Raw genomic sequence first — 18,194 nt, forward strand, 5'->3', positions numbered from 1 at the left:
CACAGTGGCTTATTCCCATTGACTTTCTCTCCGCCTGCAATGCGCGCCTTTCACCACTGGATGGAGACAAACACACACAGCGGCTTTTTCCCATTCACATTCTCTCAGCCTGCAATGCGCGCCTTTCACCACTGGATGGAGACAAACACACACAGCGGCTTCTTCCCATTCACATTCTCTCCGCATGCAATGCGCGGATTTCACCACTGGATGGAGACAAACACCCAGCGGCCTCCTCTCCGTTTACTTTCTCTCCGCCTGCAATGCGCGCCTTTCACCACTGGATGGAGACAAACACACACAGCGGCTTATTCCCTATTCATTTTCTCTCCGCCTGCAATGCGCGCCTTTCACCACTGGATGGAGACAAACACACAGTGGCTTATTCCCATTCACATTCTCTCCGCCTGCAATGCGCGCCTTTCACCACTGGATGGAGACAAACACACAGCGGCCTCCTCTCCCTTTACTTTCTCTCCGCCTGCAATGCGCGGATTTCACCACTGGATGGAGACAGAGAGCAGCGCCTCCTCCCTCCCTCGGGAAAGAAGGCGGGGCCACACTAAGAACCACAGACGTCGGAATGCTAGAGCGTCTCCATTGGGATACCGTAGAGTCGCATTTATCCAACGTTCTGGATTATCCAACGCATTTTTGTAGTCAATGTTTTCAATACATCGTGGCATTTTGGTGCTGAATTCGTAAATACAGTAATTGCAACATAGTATTACTGCGTATTGAACTGCTTTTTCTGTCAAATTTGTTGTATAACATGATGTTTTGGTGATTAATTTGTAAAATCATAACCTAATTTAATGATGGGCAAATGTAGTCATGAATAATGAATAATGTAATAATATAATAATAATAATAATATGATAATATACTACAATAATAATAGAATGATTATATATAAATCTTGATATAGATAGATATAGAAATATAGATATATATAGAAGATAGATAGATAGATATAGATAGATATAGATAAGACATATAGATATATAGATATAGAAGATAGATAGATAGAGATAGATAAGACATATAGATATATAGATATAGAAGATAAAGATAGATATAGATAAGACATATAGTTAGATATAGAAGATAGATAGATATAGATAGATCAATATAGATAGATAAGACATATAGTTATGTATAATAATAATAATAATAATAAATATAACCCATTCACAAAATGAAGATGATAATAAGAAAATAGCAAAATAAATGGCCCGAACTCACAAAATTGACACAACAGCTCAGTTTGCTTTTATGTTCTTTTTGTTTTAATTATAAAAAAACAATATATTTCTTTCAATATTAAAAAAAAAGAGCCACATTATTATAATTTACGAAGAAAAACATTATTTTTGCCTTCCTTCCTTCCTTCCTTCCTTCTTTCCTTCTCAAAAAATAATGGAAAAATAAAACTTGGCGCCCGGATCTTCCAGCATCACGACATCCGCCCGCGCCTCCCTCGACAATAATAATAATAATTTAAAAACACACAAATAGATTCTCTCTAAAATTAATTAATAATAACACTGAAATAAAACAAGCCAGAAAAGGGTCCGTCGTTGCTTAAGAGCCGGCGAGATAAATCCCTGCAGCGGAAAAAAATAGAATAAAATACAATTGGAAAAATTGTAGAAATTTTCCCCAATTTCCAGACACGTTTCTGTAACTCACGGACGGGACTACAACTCCCATTGCCCTGTATAACGGATGGGATTTGTAGTCCAGCCTCGGGAAAACGTCCCAATAACTATGATAATAATAATAATAATAATAATAATAATAGAGTTAAGTTTGCTCTGAGTTCCCAACATCCTCGACACGTTGGACTACAACTCCCATCATCCTGCATAATGGATGGGGTTCGTAGTCCAGCCTCAGGGGAAATGTCCCAATAATAATAGTAATAATAATAATAATAATAATAATAATAATAATAATAATAATAATAGAGTTAAGTTTGCTCTGACTTCCCAACCTCCTCGAGATGTTGGACTACAACTCCCATTACCCTGTATAATGGATGGGATTTATAATCCGTCATCATTGGAAATGTCCCAAAAATACTAATAATATCTGAGTTACATTTGCTCTGACTTCCCAGCATCCTTGACACTTTGGACTACAACTCCCATCATCCCGTGGAGGGGACTACAACTCCCATCGTCCTCACCGGTGGCGAATCTCTTCTTGACCAGGGACATGCGGAAGGCGCTGCCCATCAGCTCCACGCCGGCGCCCGAGACGCACCCGCCCTGGCTGGAGAACTGGGCGGCCACCGGGACCGGGCGGCTGGGGCCCTCCAGGGGGCGCCACGTGGCCGTCAGCCGGCCGGAGCCTGCAAAGGGTCAAGGGAGAGGGAGGGAGGGGTCAGCCGAGGCCACGCCCACCCCCAGGGCCCCGCCCCCGCCCCGCCCCTCACTCACCTGAGCGCAGGTCCCCCAGGTGCCACTGCAAGCGCTTCTCCTCCGGGTTCCTGCACGAGAAGGCGAGTAGGTAAATAGGTACTGCTTGATTTTGGGGGGGGGGCAGGGAGGTGTTTTGACAGGGCGTCCACTGAAAGGATAGCAAGTGCCCACAAAATGGAAAGGAGGGAGTTTATGGACAAGGCTCTAGCAGGTTTGGAAGCGAAAGGCGAGTAGGTAAATAGGTACTGTTTTTTAAGAAGCAGGGTGTTTTAAAGGCATCATGACCATCATCACCGCCATACCTTCACAACCATTATATAATAATAATAATAATAATAATAATAATAATAATACGGACAAGGCTCTAGCGGGTTTGGAAGCGAAAGGCGAGTAGGTAAATAGGTACTGTTTTTTGAAAAGCAGGGTGTTTTAAAGGTATTGTGACCGTCATCACCGCCATACCTTCTCAACATTATATAATAATAATATATTATATGAATATTATTATTATTATTATTATTATTATTATTATTATTATTATTATTATTATTATTGGCTCACCAGGCAGCCTTGGGCTGCGGCCGGACATTGTCGGCCGGCTCCTCGATGGGCAGCAGCACCTGGACGTTGGTCAGCGCGGGCGGAGGGGCGGCCGAAGCCCCTGCCGTGTTGTAGCCGTAGTCGACGCAGACGCGGGTGGCCTCCGGGTCGCAGTCCCAGCTGACCGCCAGCCGCAAGGGAGCCCAGGACTGGCCCTGCTTCGAGAACTGCGGCCGGAGGAGGAAGGAGGGGGTCAGTTGCACAGGGATGACCATTACCTATCCCACCCCCCCCCCCAGGGCAAAAGGGAGGGACTCATTATTGTTATATTGTGATATTGTTAGTATATTCCTATTGACACATCCAGAGACACATCCACCTCCACTGTGGTCTCATGGTGGATAGGAGACCAAAGGAAGGGTCCAGGTCAACAGGGAGGGACTCATGATTATGATATGACTGTTGTCATCACCAACGATGTGGCACCTCCACCTCCACTGAGGTCTGAGGGGAGCGATGAGTCCGAGGGAAGGGTCGGTCATGGAGGGGTGACCGCTCGCCTACCTGGTATCGGAGCAGGGTGACGTTGTAGTACGGGGCCCCCGGGGCCTGGTCAGCCTGCCGCTGGAGCTGGGCGGTCAAGGCAGCCATGTTGAGCCAGAAGTCGCGGCTGGAGGGGTCCCTCTGGGAGGGGTCGCTGGCCGGGCGGAGAAAGGAGAGCGGGGTCAGCCCGTTGCCAGGTGGCCGTGCCTGACCCTTCTCACTGGCCGGAGGCTTCCTCACCTGAAGAGGAGGTCGGGGCTGGGCAGGAAGTGGTCAATGGCCGCGGTGCGGAGGAGGCGGAAGCTCAGGACGGGGGCCGAAGGGCAGCCGTTGAAGGCGCGCAGGATCCCGGCCGGGAAGGACATGGTCATCTCCCCGGTCACCTTGACCAGGCAGCTGCGGGGGGGGGGGGGGGGGGGAGATGGTGATGAAGATGATGATTGCCACTATTGTTACTATTACCAATGTCACTATTAATGATTTATTATTACAGTATTACTATCGAATTATTATTACTGTCATTGTTATTATAGTCCCTAGTATTGTAATTATTATTATTACACATATATTATAATATATTATATAATATATAATCATAGCAGTGGTAATATTAATAATAATAATAATAATAATAATAATAATAATAATATAGCGATATGCATCCACCTCCACTGAGGTGTAAAGCACTGACACATCCACCTCCACCGAGGTCTGATATAAACATGCATCAACCTCCATTGTAGCATTAAGCACTGACACATCCACCTCCACCGAGGTCTGATATAAACATGGATCCACCTCCATTGTAGCATTAAGCACTGACACATCCACCTCCACCGAGGTCTGATATAAACATGGATCCACCTCCATTGTAGCATTAAGCACTGACATGTCCACCTCCACTGAGGTCTGATACAAGCATGCATCCACCTCCATTGTAGCATTAAGCACTGACACGTCCACCTCCACTGAGGTCTGATACAAGCATGCATCCACCTCCATTGTAGGATTAAGCACTGACACGTCCACCTCCACTGAGGTCTGATACAAGCATGCATCCACCTCCACTGAGGTGTAAGCAGACTCTGGCTACCACGTTGTTCTCCTGACCTGTCCGGCCCGTGTCCCTTGAAGAAGGCGTGGACGTATTCGGTGAAGGCGGCGGCCACGGGGAGCCCCCCCTGGGAGCCCGGCACCACCGGGGAGGGGCCTCTCGACACGCCTGGAACCAAAGAAAGCGTGACGCGGAGGGAGGGAGGGAGGGAGGGGGGAAGGAAGGAGAGGGGGGGGAAGGACACTTCACCCGACTCTGACGCACCGATCCCGGGCTGGGTGGCCACGAAGAAGGCCCGTTCGGCGGCGCTTGGGGGGGCCGACAGGCTCCAGAGTGGGGAGGGGCTCAGGGACCGGGGCTGGAAAAGGAAAATAAAAAGGGGGTTCATGGGGTGACCGGCCCGACCGACCGACCGACGGCCCCCTCCCATCCCGTCCCAAGCTGACCGGCGCTCGCTCACCGTCTCGCTGGACAGGCAAGTGGCCGGAATGGCCGAGGGGCGCTTGGAGCGGGGGCGGCGTGGGGGGGCCACCACGGAGCCCACTGCCGGAGACCCTGCCGAGATGGATTAGAATAATAATAATAATAATAATACAGAATGAAGTTGGCACGTATTGAAATTAATTAATTAATTATTAATAATAATGAATCCCATTGGCATGGGCCTATCATGTCTACATCTATATCTACATAATAATAATAATAATATAACAATATAGAATACATAGGAGCGTTGGCACATAGGGCTTTCTTATAAATAATGAAAATAATAATAATAATATGATTAGACCCAACGTGGGTGTATCATGACCTTGGGTGACCCTCCCGGACTTGCGGTCACGGTGACCTTGGGTGACCCCGTCCACCAGTACGGGGTCCATATCTATATAATAATAATAATAATAATAATAATAATAATAATAATAATAATAATAATAGAAGATCCAATATGAGTGTATCATGACCTTGGGTGACCCCCCTGGACTTGACCTTGGTGACCCCGGCCACCAATACAGGGTCCATATCTATTTAATAATATTAATAATAATAATAATAACAACAGAGCCAGCATGGATGTATCATGACCCCAGGTGACCCTCCTGGACTTGTGTTCACAGGCATACATCCACCTCCACTGAGGTCTCATGTATTTATTTACTCTGTTTTCGTATTGTGACCCACTCACCGTTGGGGTCCGTGCGGGGGGGCGTGTCCTCGTGGGGGTCCCTGCCGCGGGGGGGCCCCCAGGGGGAGGGGCTGGAGGCGGAGTCCCCGCTGCTGACGCTGGGGGGGGCGGGGGAGGAGGAGGAGGAGGAGGCGGAGTGGGAGGAGGGGCGGGACCCCCCCAGGGTGCCCTCCCCATCTTCCTCCTCGGCGGGGGGCGGGGGGTCCGGGGGGGCGGGGCGGGGGGGCGGGGCCTGGGGCGCCCAGGGGTCGGGGCCCCGCCTCCTCCGCCCCCCCACAGGGATGTGGGCGGGGCCGCGGGCCGCTGGGGGGGGCGAGTCCAGGCCGGAGTCCCCGCCCACGTTCTCGGGGGAGGGGGAGGAGAAGGGGGAGGGGCTCGAGGGGAGCAGCCGGGAGGCGGGGCCTGCGGAGATAAAGGGGAGGAGCCCGTCAGTCAATCAATACATCTCATGGCCATTATTAAATCATCATCGCAGCTGCTTTGAGCCTCCTTCAAGAGAGATCGATCTGGGTATTAATATAATTTAATAATTACAAATAAGTAATATAATTTTAAAAATTGATTTAATAATTGTTTAAAATATTTGATATACTATAATAATTAAAAACACTTAATAATAAATTGAATTCAGTGTAATGCAAATAAAATTAATGTAATATATTAAAAGATAATTGATTGAATGGAATACTTGTAATAAAATAATTAAATGAACTTAATAATTAATACAGTATATTAATAGTATAATGGTGATCATATAATGAATATAATATAATCTATTTGCATGGCGGCCATTCACTTGCCTGCGAATTCCTCGTCCTCGAAGGCGGACTCCAAGGGGGGCCCAAAGAGCGCGGCCGCGGCCGAAAGGGGGTCGGGGTCTGCCTTGGGGTCGCGGCTGCAAAGCAACGTATCATTATTATTGTTGTTGCTGTTGTTGTTATTACTGGGGGGCAATTAAAGGGATACCGCCTCCAATGGGAGGGTCACCTCCCATGGGGTTATTTGGGGTCACCTATGGGTCAGGCGAGGGGTCATCTTCTCCTCCAGAACAGCCGAGTCGGCCTGAGAATCGGCCGCAGAACCCGCGGCAGACAGAGATCTCAAATGCCCTGCCGGGAGATAAACAAAAAAAAATACTTATCATTTATAAATAACATTTAGTATTTATTATCATTTATAAATAACATTTAGTATTTATTATTATTTATAAATAACATTTAGTATTTATTATTATTTATAAATGACATTTAGTATTTATTATCATTTATAAATAACATTGAGTATTTATTATTATTTATAAATGACATTGAGTATTTATTATCATTTATAAATAACATTTAGTATTTATTATTATTTATAAATAACATTTAGTATTTATTATTATTTATAAATAATATTTATTATTAATATTGTTATTATTTATAAATAATTTATTTAGAAATCAATAAATAAATAGCGAGGGACACTTACGGGAGGAATGTCTCTTCACCGTGTTCTGCAAAAGAGAGAGAGAGAGAGACACAGGGAGAAAGATATATATAAATTTAAATTTAAAATTTGTCGGCCAGGTGGAATAGCAGTGAATAGCCTTGCAGTCTCAAAGCCTGGCTGTTTTCAGGAGTAGCTGGAGTCGCACCCTCAACCCAAGAGCCCCTTGAAAGCCTGGCTGCTTCCTTTGTCAGGGAATAATAATAAATAATAATAATAATAATAAACTTTATTTATACCCCGCCACCATCTCCCCGACGGGAATCCTTGTTTGGCCAGATTGAATTGCAGCAGAGCCTACCTTTCTGACTGGCAGTTAGGGGGAGAACGGCTCTTCCTCATCCTCTGTAATTTGGGTTATTCTTCTAGGTTTTTTGATTTTTTGGATTGATGTTTTCTGTGGCCAAATTTGGTGTGATTGGGTTCAGTGGTTTTGTTGTTTACTCCATAGTAAAATGAACATTACATTTATATATAATTATATATAATTATATGTATTTACAGTAGAGTCTCACTTATCCAACATAAACGGGCCGGCAGAACTTTGGATAAGTGAATATGTTGGATAATAAGGAGGCATTAAGGAAAAGCCTATTAAACGTCAAATTAGGTTATGATTTTACAAATTAAGCACCAAAACATCACGTTATACAACAAATTTAACAGAAAAAGTAGTTCAATATGCAGTAATGTTATTTTGTAATTACTGTATTTACTAATTTAGCACCAAAATATCATGATATATTGAAAACATTGACTACAAAAATGGCTTGGATAATCCAGAAGCTTGGATAAGCGAGGCTTGGATAAGTGAGACTCTACTGTATATATAAGTATAGATTATATATATACTTGGTTTGCCCAGCCACGCATTGCTGTGGCTTATGCTTTCCGAGTGTTGCTCTTTATTTACTGTCCTGATTTTAGAGATTATATTGTTCTGTATCATTATATCACAGTAATTATTACATATTATATTTATAATCTTATATTATCTGTTTAGAACTGGATTATATGAGGCTGTATAAAATGCACACTGAAGTGGATTATATGGCAGTGTGGAGTGCAGATAATCCAGTTCAAAGCAGATAATATAAGATTATAAATAGGTTATATCCCTATGTGAGTCTACACTGTCATATAATCCAGTTCAAATCTGATAATCTGTATTTTATAGGCAGTGTGGAAGGGGCCTAAGTGAGGCCTAAGTCTTCAAATCTGATAATCTGTATTTTATAGGCAGTGTGGAAGAGGCCTAAGTGAGGCCTAAATCTTCCTGTCCCCTGGGCTGAGCGGGCTGCTAGGAGACCAAGTGGGCGGAGCTTAGCCTTCTAACTGACAGCAATTGGATGAAAATAATTATTCATTTCCCTGTAATTAGGACTTTATTTCTCTCACCCCGATGCCGGGCGCTAGGACGAGGTTCCCCACGGAGGCCTTGAGCTGCTCCACGGAGGACTGGGCCGCGGCCGCGCTGCTGCTGCTGCTGCTGCTTGACCACGACGGGTGCTGTGGTTGTGGTGCTTGTGGTGGTGGTTGTTCCTTGGCCTGGAGGGGCTTGATGCGGATGTAGAACTTGTGGGGCAGCGCGTCCCCCTCCTCGTCCCCCTCAAAGTCCGAGTCGCTGGACGAGCAGCACAGGCCGCCACATGGGGCCGGGCCTGGGGTCAAGGGTCAAGGACAACGGTCAAGGCATTCGCGGAGAGGAGGTTATATTATTCATTATTATTAATAATATTATTATTGTTTTTGTTACATCCACCTCCACCGAGGTGTTAAGCAGAGATACATCCCCCTCCACTGAGGTCTGATGCAAAGAAACCCCCAAAGGTCATCTAGTCCGACCCCACCCGACGCCAAAGGATATCATTCCGGTCAGTTTCCGGCCGGACGGTGAAGCCTTCCTCGTCCACTTCGGGGGGCTGAGGACGACATAAGGGAATGAAATAATATATTATGAAGATAATAAGTGGATATTCTAACAAAAAAGTATCATATATAATGAACATAAGTGGACATTATCATGCTATATATAACAAAGGTAATATTATTTTAACAAAATAATAATATAATAAAAATAATACAGTAAAAAGGGGTTTGGACTGACCGCCGACTCGGCGTCCGGAGACTCCCTGGACAAAGGAAAAAAAGAGAGAGTTAAGAAAAGGAAGCAGAATAATAATAATAATAATAATAATAATAATAATAATAATAATACAGAATTTTTTGTGGCTCACGCGGAGTCCCTTTCGCGCTCCTTTCGTCCCAATCCGGGGATGCGGAAGGCCTTGCTGCGGGTTCGCTTCGGACCTGATGTTGTAATATAATAATATTAGTGGTAATATTATATTGTTGTTGTTGTTGTTGTTGCCCGCCCCATGGTGACTGCAGTGTTTACTTGCCTTCCTGCAAAGGCGCCAGGCTCAGCTCCTCAAAGTCCAAGGGCCCTGCCGGGAAAGAGACACAAATAGTATTATTATTATTATTATTATTATTATTATTATTATTATCATTATTATTATTAAGTCATGTGTTGCTGTGGCTTATGGGAATCATTGGTTGGCCAGGTGGGAAAGGCCGAGAATAGCCTTGCAGCCTCAAAGCCTGGCTGTTTGGACACAAAGGGGCGGGGCCTAAAGGGGGCGGGGCATACCTTTGTGACTGGCAGTTAGGGGGAGAACGGCTCTTCCTCATCCTCTGTAATTTGGACCATTTTTCTAGGATTTTGGATGACTATGTCTTTTGTGGCCCAATTTGGTGTGATTTGGTCCAGTGGTTTTGTTGTTTACTCCATAGTAAAACAAACATTACATTCATCTATATATATAAAAGAGCGATGGCATCACGGCAACCCACAAAACAACAAAACTACAGGCTCCCCAAACTCTAAATTTGACAACACAACCCATCATCCACGCCTCTAGGTTGATACAACAAAAAGAATAGAAAAATAAAGTCCTAATTAGAGAGAGAGGAATAATTGCTTTTATCCAATTGCTGCCAGTTAGAAGGCTAAGCTCCTCCAACTTAGTCTCCTAGCAACCCAATAAAAAATCATTAAAAACACTAAAAAATCATTAAAAACACTAAAAAATTAATACAATAAAATACTATAACAGAAAATAACTAAAAATAATACAAGAAAATAATAAAATATAATAAAAAGATAACTTACAATAAATTTATAAAAAAATACAAATAACGTCAAATAAAAATTACACAATTTTTAACCAATACCACCACCACTTGGCCACAGCAACGCGTGGCCGGGCACAGCTAGTATATATATAGATAATATAAGACCGGACCGGCTCCCGTGGCAAGGCCGTAGGTGGGTCCCTACCCGGTGGGTGACGGCCGGTGCCTTTGCTCTCGGCAAAGTTCCGGAGGAGGGTCTCCACCCCGATGTTCTCCATGTTCTGCTTGAACTCTTCGTGCACCTATAGGAAATATATATATATAAAAGGGTAATGGCGTTTCGGCCTAGGACAAAACAACAAAACTGCACATCCCAGAAACACTAAACTTGGCAGCACAACCCCTCCTCCATGCCTCTACGTTCATACAACAAAAAGGAAAGAAAAATAAAGTCCTAATTAGAGGGAGAGGAATAATTGTTTTTATCCAATTGCTGCCAGTTCGAAGGCTAAGCTCCGCCCACTTGGTCTCCTAGCAACCCACTCAGCCCAGGGGACACGCAGAGTTAGGCCTCACTTAGGCCTCTTCCACACTGCCGATAAAATACAGATTATCTGATTTGAACTGGAATATATGGCAGTGTAGACTCAAGGCCCTTCCAGACAGCTATATCACCCATTTATTTATCTATATATATGAAAGAGTGATGGAATCCTAGCGACCGACAAAACAACAAAACTAAACACCCCACAACCTTGAAAATTGACAGCACAACCCCTCATCCATGCCTCTAGGTTGATGCAACAAAAAGAAAAGAAAAATAAAGTCCTAATTAGAGGGAGAGGAATAATTGTTTTTATCCAATTCCTGCCAGTTCAAAGGCTAAGCTCTGCCCACTTGGTCTCCTAGCAACCCACTCAGGCAGAGTTAGGCCTCACTTAGGCCTCTTCCACACTGCCTATAAAATACATATTATCTGATTTGAACGAGGCATTTCAACCCTCTATGAATATGAATAATATTTCCATACGATTCTCTGGGCCCTCACCTGCCCGACCTGGACGTGGGCGTCCTCCACCGAGTGGACGAAGGAGCCAATCAGGGCCTTCATCTGCTCCAGGTGGGCCTCCTCCACTTCCTGGAAGCGCTGCAAGGGAGCGAGCGGAGGGGAGGGTGATGGGAGTGGCAGTCCTCCTCCCCGGCCTGGCCCCACCCGTCGCTCCCCGCTGGCTCTTTACCGCGGCCGAGTCCCGCATCTTGCGCTCGAACTCGCTCCGCGCAGAGTTGTACTTCTCGGCCGCCCGGCGCAGGCCCTCCGCCGCCTTCCGGGACTTCAGCTCCGCCTGAGACCGGGAGCAGCCACGTTAATTGATAATAGAGAATGGTAGTAATAATGAGAATGGTAATAATGGGAGGGGCCCCGGGGCCCACCCGCCCTCCCGCCCAGGCACCTTCTCGATCTCCTTGGGCCCGGCGCCCTCCCTGCGCAGGCGCTCCAGCTCGGCCCCGCGGCCGTGGAAGGCCTCCCGGGCCTTGGGCAGCGCCTGCGTGGCCCCCGCCAGCGCCTGCACCGCCTCCAGCGTCCCCGACACCTCCTCCTTCGACTGCAGAGACAGACACGCGGGAGAAACACTCACACAAGCAGGAAGGAGGCCTCGCCGAGTCCGTCCTCTATGGCGGAGAGACTTCCTCCTTCCTCCTGTGCTCGCCGGCATTTTCATTCCTTTCACGGCGTCCTAAAATACCTATTCGTGGTACCCAACTTCTCTAATTGTGATTGTCCTGAGCATGTTCAGGCTCAGGACTCCCTTTTGTGTTCTCCTTTTTTTGTACCAGACCTCTATGTGTCTCCTTCTCTTTTTTTCTTCCCGTCCCTGTACTGAGCACATTCAGGCTCAGGACTCCCTTTTGTGTTCTCCTTTTTTTGGACCAGACCTCTATGTGTCTCCTTCTCTTTTTTTCTTCCCGTCCCTGTACTGAGCACGTTCAGGCACAGGACTCCCTTTTGTGTTCACCTTCTTGTGTGTCCGGACTTGCTCCTCGGCGTAGCGCCCGACGTCGCGCAGCAGGTCCTGGAGGCGCCGGGCCAGCTCCAGGTGGCAGAGGGCCAGCTTGTCCGACGAGATGCGGAACACCTCCCACAGCGGGGCAAACGTCCTGGACGACCGGCCAGCCGGGAAGACAAAATGGGCATGGTTGAGGGGACGATGGGACCACGCCTCTCTCTCCGCCCCCCTCTCTTCCCGCCGGTCCCCGTCTCACCCCAACTGGGTTCCGCTCCCGGCCAGCTTGGACATCTTGGCCATGGACTTGGCGTAGGACTCCTCCACCGCCGCCCTAAAGGCAAGCGAGCGAGCGAGCACAGGTGAGATAATAATGAGACGTGTCCCGGCAGAGGGCCTGCCCGCCGACCCGCCTCCGTACCTCTCCCGGACGAAGTCGGCCAGCTCCTTGGCTGAGACCTGTCCCTGCTTCATGTTCTGGTAGAGCACCTCGAAGCCATGGCTCTTCTCCCCCTGAAAACCACAACCACAACAACATTATTATTATTATTATTATTATTATTATTATTATTATTGTTATAGTGTGTATGTATGTATATGTATGTGTGTGTGTATATATATATATATATACACACACACACACACACACACACACACACACACACACACTAGCTGTGCCCGGCCATGCATTGCTGTGGCGAAGTCTGGTGATATGGGAAATAAAGTATTGAGGAATTGGTGGTAGTTAAGGGTCAAGGTTTTCCCCTGACATTAAGTCCATTATAAATGGGTTATATAGCTGTGTGGAAGGGCCTTGAGTCTACACTGCCATATAATCCAGTTCAAATCAGATAATCTGTATTTTATAAGCAGTGTGGAAGAAGCCTAAGTGAGGCCTAACTCTGCCTGTCCCCAGGGCTGAGTGGGTTGCTAGGAAACCAAGTGCCTTGTAAATGGCAGCAATGGGATAAAAACAATTATTCCTCTAATTAGGACTTTATTTCTATTTTTTTGTTGTTGTATGAACGTAGAGGCATGGATGAGGGGTTGTGCTGCCAAGTTTAGTGTTTCTGGGATGTGTAGTTTTGTTGTTTTGTTCCAGGCCGAAACGCCCTTACCCTTTTATATATATAGATATAAATATAGGGATGTGTGTGTATATATATAGATACGTGTCTGTGTATATGTATGTGTGTATGTGTGCGTTTGTATCTGTGTGTGAGTATGAGGCCTCCTCCTCCTCCTCCTCCTCCTCCTCCTCCTCCCTTCGGTGCCAGAAGGATCCAAGCACAGAGTCAACCGGAGAGAAGAAGGAGGGAATACCACAGAGAGAAAAAGAATGAAAGAGAGAGAGAGAGAGAGAGAGAGAGAGAGAGATAATGCGCGGAAATAAACACAACCGCTGCTCCTTACCCAGAAATGGCTGGCGAAATAGGACATTGTGGCCGGTTGTCGTGGTCGGAGGCCTGGCTTCAGCGCTTAGGCTCCTAAGGGGGGAGTCAAGGGAGTAAACAACAACACGTCAACAACAACAACACACAACACAATATATTTATAGTCTACTAACAACAACTAGAATAATAAAAAGGATGATTATAATACTACTGCTAATAAATAATAATACAATAATTATACTAATAATAGTACTACTAATAAATAATAAATATAATAATAAATATTATAATAATGGTACAAATAATAGTACTAACTATAAATAATGAATATAATAATAAATATTATAATAATGGTACAAATAATAGTACAGTAGAGTCTCACTTATCCAACATAAACAGGCTGGCAGAATGTTGGATAAGCGAATATGTTGGATAATAAGGAGGCATTAAGGAAAAGCCTATTAAACATCAAATTAGGTTATGATTTTACAAATGAAGCACCAAAACATCATGTTAGACAACAAATTTGTCAGAAAAAGTAGTTCTATACGCAGTAATGTTATGTAGTAATTACTGTATTTATGAATTTAGCACCAAAATATCACGATATATTGAAAACATTGACTCCAAAAATGCGTTGGATAATCCAGAACGTTGGATAAGCGAGTGTTGGATAAGTGAGACTCTATTGTACTAACAATAAATAATAAATATAATAATACATATAATAATAATACTACTAATAACATAGTGAATATATAACAAATACTTCTACTAATAAATAATAATACAATAATTATACGAATAATAGTACTATTAATAAATAATAAATATAATAATAATGGTACAAATAATAGTACTAACAATAAATAATAAATATAATAATACATATAATAATAGTACTACTAATAACATAGTGAATATATAACAAATACTTCTACTAATAAATAATACAATAATTATACAAATAATAGTATTACTAAATAATAAATATTATAATAATGGTACAAATAATAGTACAGTACTAACAATAAATAATAAATATAATATAATAATACATATAATAATTATACGAATAATAGTACTACTAACATAATGAATATAACATAATAAATATAATAATTATTATACGAATAATAGTACTACTAATAATAAATATAATTATATTTATTATTGTCATTTATTATTAGTATAAGTGTATTGTTTTAATCTATTTTTGTAAACTGCTCAGAGCCAAACTGGGAGTAGCGGTATATAAGTTTAATAAATAAATAAGTTTAATAAATAAGTAAATATAATAATAAATATAATAATTATTATACCAATAACAGGACTACTAATAAATAACATAATAAATATACTACCAATTACACTAATAATAAGACTACTAATAATAAATAACATAATGAATATAATATAATAAATATAATAATTATACTAATAATAGTACTATGAATAAATAACACAATATAATACTATAATAGTAAATATAATATTATACTAATAATAGTACGCCTACTAATAAATAACGTAATATAATAATAATTATACTAATAACAGTACTACTACTACTAATAAATAACAATAATTCATGTAATAATACTTATAAATATGATTATACCAATAATATATAATAATAAATATAATAATGTCAATAAATAGAATAATTATGATAATAATAATAATAATAATATACCAAAAGGCGTTGGAAGGTCATGGTCTCTGGTGCCGAAAGTGACGGACGGGGATCCTCAAAGAGAAGAAGAAAGAAGCGAGGGATTCGAACCCGGTCCCAGAAACCGACATGCAAACAAGCGAGCGATTTTTTTGAAAAGCGGCCTCTGAAAAAAGCAGCCAAAGAGGAAGCGGAAACCACAACCTTTCGGCTTCGAAAACGTCCAAAATCACATCAGAACCAAAGCGTGGCGAGAAGAAAAGCGGGCTTTTAACGGGGAAGGATAACACATTATCATTCATAATCATAATAATAATGATAGTAATATATATAATATATAACACTGCTGCTAATACATGTGATCATGACAATATTTATAATTATGCTACTACTAATAAATAGTATACTAAATCGTACATATAATAATACAATCTATATAATAATATAATAAATTACACACATATATATATATATACTATAAATAGCACTTCTACAAATAAATATAATGATAACATAATAATGATTATAATACTAAATATAATATAAATATAATAACGACAATAAATATAGTATATATAAATTATATATATATATATATATATATATATAAACACTAATAATACTAAAGGACAATATAATACCATATAAATTATATATGAATATATATATGGTAACACTAATAATAATAAAGGACAATATAATACTATATAAATTATATATGAATATATATATATATAGTAACACTAATCAAATAAAATTATTAGTAGTAGTACAAAAATAAAATTATTATTATTATTAATAATAATAATAATAAAGGACAATATAACAATACTATATAAATTATATATGAATATATATAAGTAACACTAATAATAATAAAGGATGATATAATATTACTATATAAATTATATATGAATATATATACATAGTAACACTAATAATAATAAAGGACAATATAATAATACTATATAAATTATATAAGAATATATATATAGTAACTTTAATAATAATAAAGGACAATATAATACTATATAAATTATATATGAATATATATACATAGTAACACTAATACTAATAAAGGACAATATAATATATAAATTATATATGAATATATAGTAACACTGCTACTAACAAATGACAATATGATAATTATAAATTATACTACTAATAATAATATAATAATATAATAATAATAGTAGCACTATAAATGTAATAAAAATAATAACATAATAATGGGACTGTTGCGTAGGCCTGCAGGGAGGGGATGAGTGTGCAAAAAAAAATAGTGCACACCACAAATATTATGCAAATCTATGCAAATGAGATGCACGCTTCCTGCCCTTGCAATAGATGGATATGCGCGCACCTTTGCCCCCCCTTCCCCTCCCCCTTCGTTGGGGGCTCATTAATTAAGGCCCCCGTTAGGGCTAATTAGGCCCAGGGGGGGGCGTGTCCGGGCCGCTGACCTGTCGCGCGTCGATCCCGCACCTGCGCCGCGTCCTCTGCACACCAAACCGGGCGGAGGCAAGCCCCGCCCCCTTCTCCCACTCTGCAGAGCACGCGCGCTCCCGATTGGCCGGCCCCGGGGAGCTCATTTGCATGCTTAAAGGGGAAGCGCCCCTTATTCCCCTCCCTCGCTTCTGCGCAGGCGCGAGACGGCCTGCCTTCTGCGTGGATACAATACATCCCTAGACACACACGGGAATTATTTATATATATATATATATATATAATAACAACACATATAATAATTATACGAATACTAGTACTACTAATAACATAGTGAATATAACATAATAAATATAATTATTATTATACGAATAATAGTACTACTACTAATAAATATAATAATAAATAATAACTATTATACCAATAACAGGACTACTCATAAGTAACATAATAAATATAGTAACAATTACACTAATAATAAGACTACTAATAATAAATAACATAATGAATATAATATAATAAATATAATAATTATACTAATAATAGTACTATGAATAAATAACACAATATAATATAATAGTAAATATAATATTATATTAATAGTAGTACGCCTACTAATAAATATATATAGTACGCCTACTAATATATATATATATATAATTTATACACTCAGATTAATAGATTTATACACTCAGATTAAGGCCTGTGTATGCATAGCATAGACATATATACATAAGTGTATGTATGAATGAGATATATATATCATAATACATATATGTATATACATTCAGATTAGCAATGAACATGTATGTATACAATATACACACATTGCATATGTCGACACTCAGATTAATCGGTATACCTATAGATGTGTGTATATTTTTATTATATATTATTGTATTATATATATTATTAGATTAATATTATATATATTATATTATTATCTATTATATATATTATAATATTATATATACACACATAGATGTACGTATGTTTGTATGCACAGATTAGTAAGGCATATATATATGTATATGTAGACACTCAGATTAATAGCATATATACATATATACACAGGTGTGTGTATGAAGTATACTTATATAGGTATTACTAATCGGAATGCACATATATGTATATATATATATGTGCACACGTATGTATGTGTGTGTGTATGTGTGTGTATATATATATGTATGAATATATATATAGATATATGGAAACTGCTCAGTCCCTTGAGGAGATAGGGAGTTATATAAATAAAGTTTTTATTATTATTATTATTATTATTATTATTCACTCTT

The 18,194-nt window shown here is 41.1% G+C and overlaps 1 protein-coding gene across 3 annotated transcripts; it reads right to left on the reverse strand.

Moving 5' to 3' along the window:
• Positions 1-1,266: 1,266 nt before the first annotated feature.
• Positions 1,267-17,039, reverse strand: fcho1 (FCH and mu domain containing endocytic adaptor 1). Of its 3 annotated transcripts, none has more exons than XM_062960629.1 (28): positions 16,914-17,039; positions 15,469-15,522; positions 13,792-13,865; positions 12,800-12,891; positions 12,638-12,712; positions 12,391-12,532; positions 11,827-11,979; positions 11,614-11,718; positions 11,424-11,522; positions 10,581-10,677; positions 9,640-9,684; positions 9,475-9,547; positions 9,345-9,369; positions 9,105-9,159; positions 8,636-8,898; positions 7,220-7,244; positions 6,762-6,858; positions 6,550-6,644; positions 5,750-6,151; positions 5,024-5,118; positions 4,813-4,921; positions 4,620-4,731; positions 3,750-3,905; positions 3,531-3,663; positions 2,988-3,193; positions 2,445-2,494; positions 2,192-2,356; positions 1,267-1,607 (listed from the first exon to the last, which is right to left on the reverse strand). In XM_062960629.1, the coding sequence occupies exons 3-28, from the start codon at positions 13,816-13,818 to the stop codon at positions 1,585-1,587; spliced, it is 2,919 nt and encodes a 972-aa protein (XP_062816699.1). In that variant the 5' UTR covers positions 13,819-13,865; positions 15,469-15,522; positions 16,914-17,039; the 3' UTR covers positions 1,267-1,584. The 3 variants fall into 3 exon arrangements, with proteins under 3 accessions (XP_062816699.1, XP_062816700.1, XP_062816698.1); XM_062960630.1 differs by having other exon boundaries at positions 4,828-4,921; positions 15,469-15,658; positions 16,914-17,018; XM_062960628.1 differs by having other exon boundaries at positions 15,469-15,658; positions 16,914-17,018.
• Between the last annotated feature and the right edge of the window lie 1,155 nt (positions 17,040-18,194).

Source organism: Anolis carolinensis, unplaced genomic scaffold, assembly GCF_035594765.1.
Source record: "Anolis carolinensis isolate JA03-04 unplaced genomic scaffold, rAnoCar3.1.pri scaffold_7, whole genome shotgun sequence".
In the NCBI taxonomy this organism is placed as follows: Eukaryota; Metazoa; Chordata; class Lepidosauria; order Squamata; family Dactyloidae; genus Anolis; species Anolis carolinensis.

Coding starts and splice junctions, on each gene's coding strand:
- fcho1 (XM_062960629.1), bottom strand. CDS start 13,818: ATGTCCTATTTCGCCAGCCATTTCTGG. Junction 9,370..9,474: donor GAGCGCGAAAGGGACTCCGC/GTGAGCCACAAA, acceptor TCCTTTGTCCAG/GGAGTCTCCGGACGCCGAGT. Junction 8,899..9,104: donor GCCGGAAACTGACCGGAATG/ATATCCTTTGGC, acceptor CCTTGACCCCAG/GCCCGGCCCCATGTGGCGGC.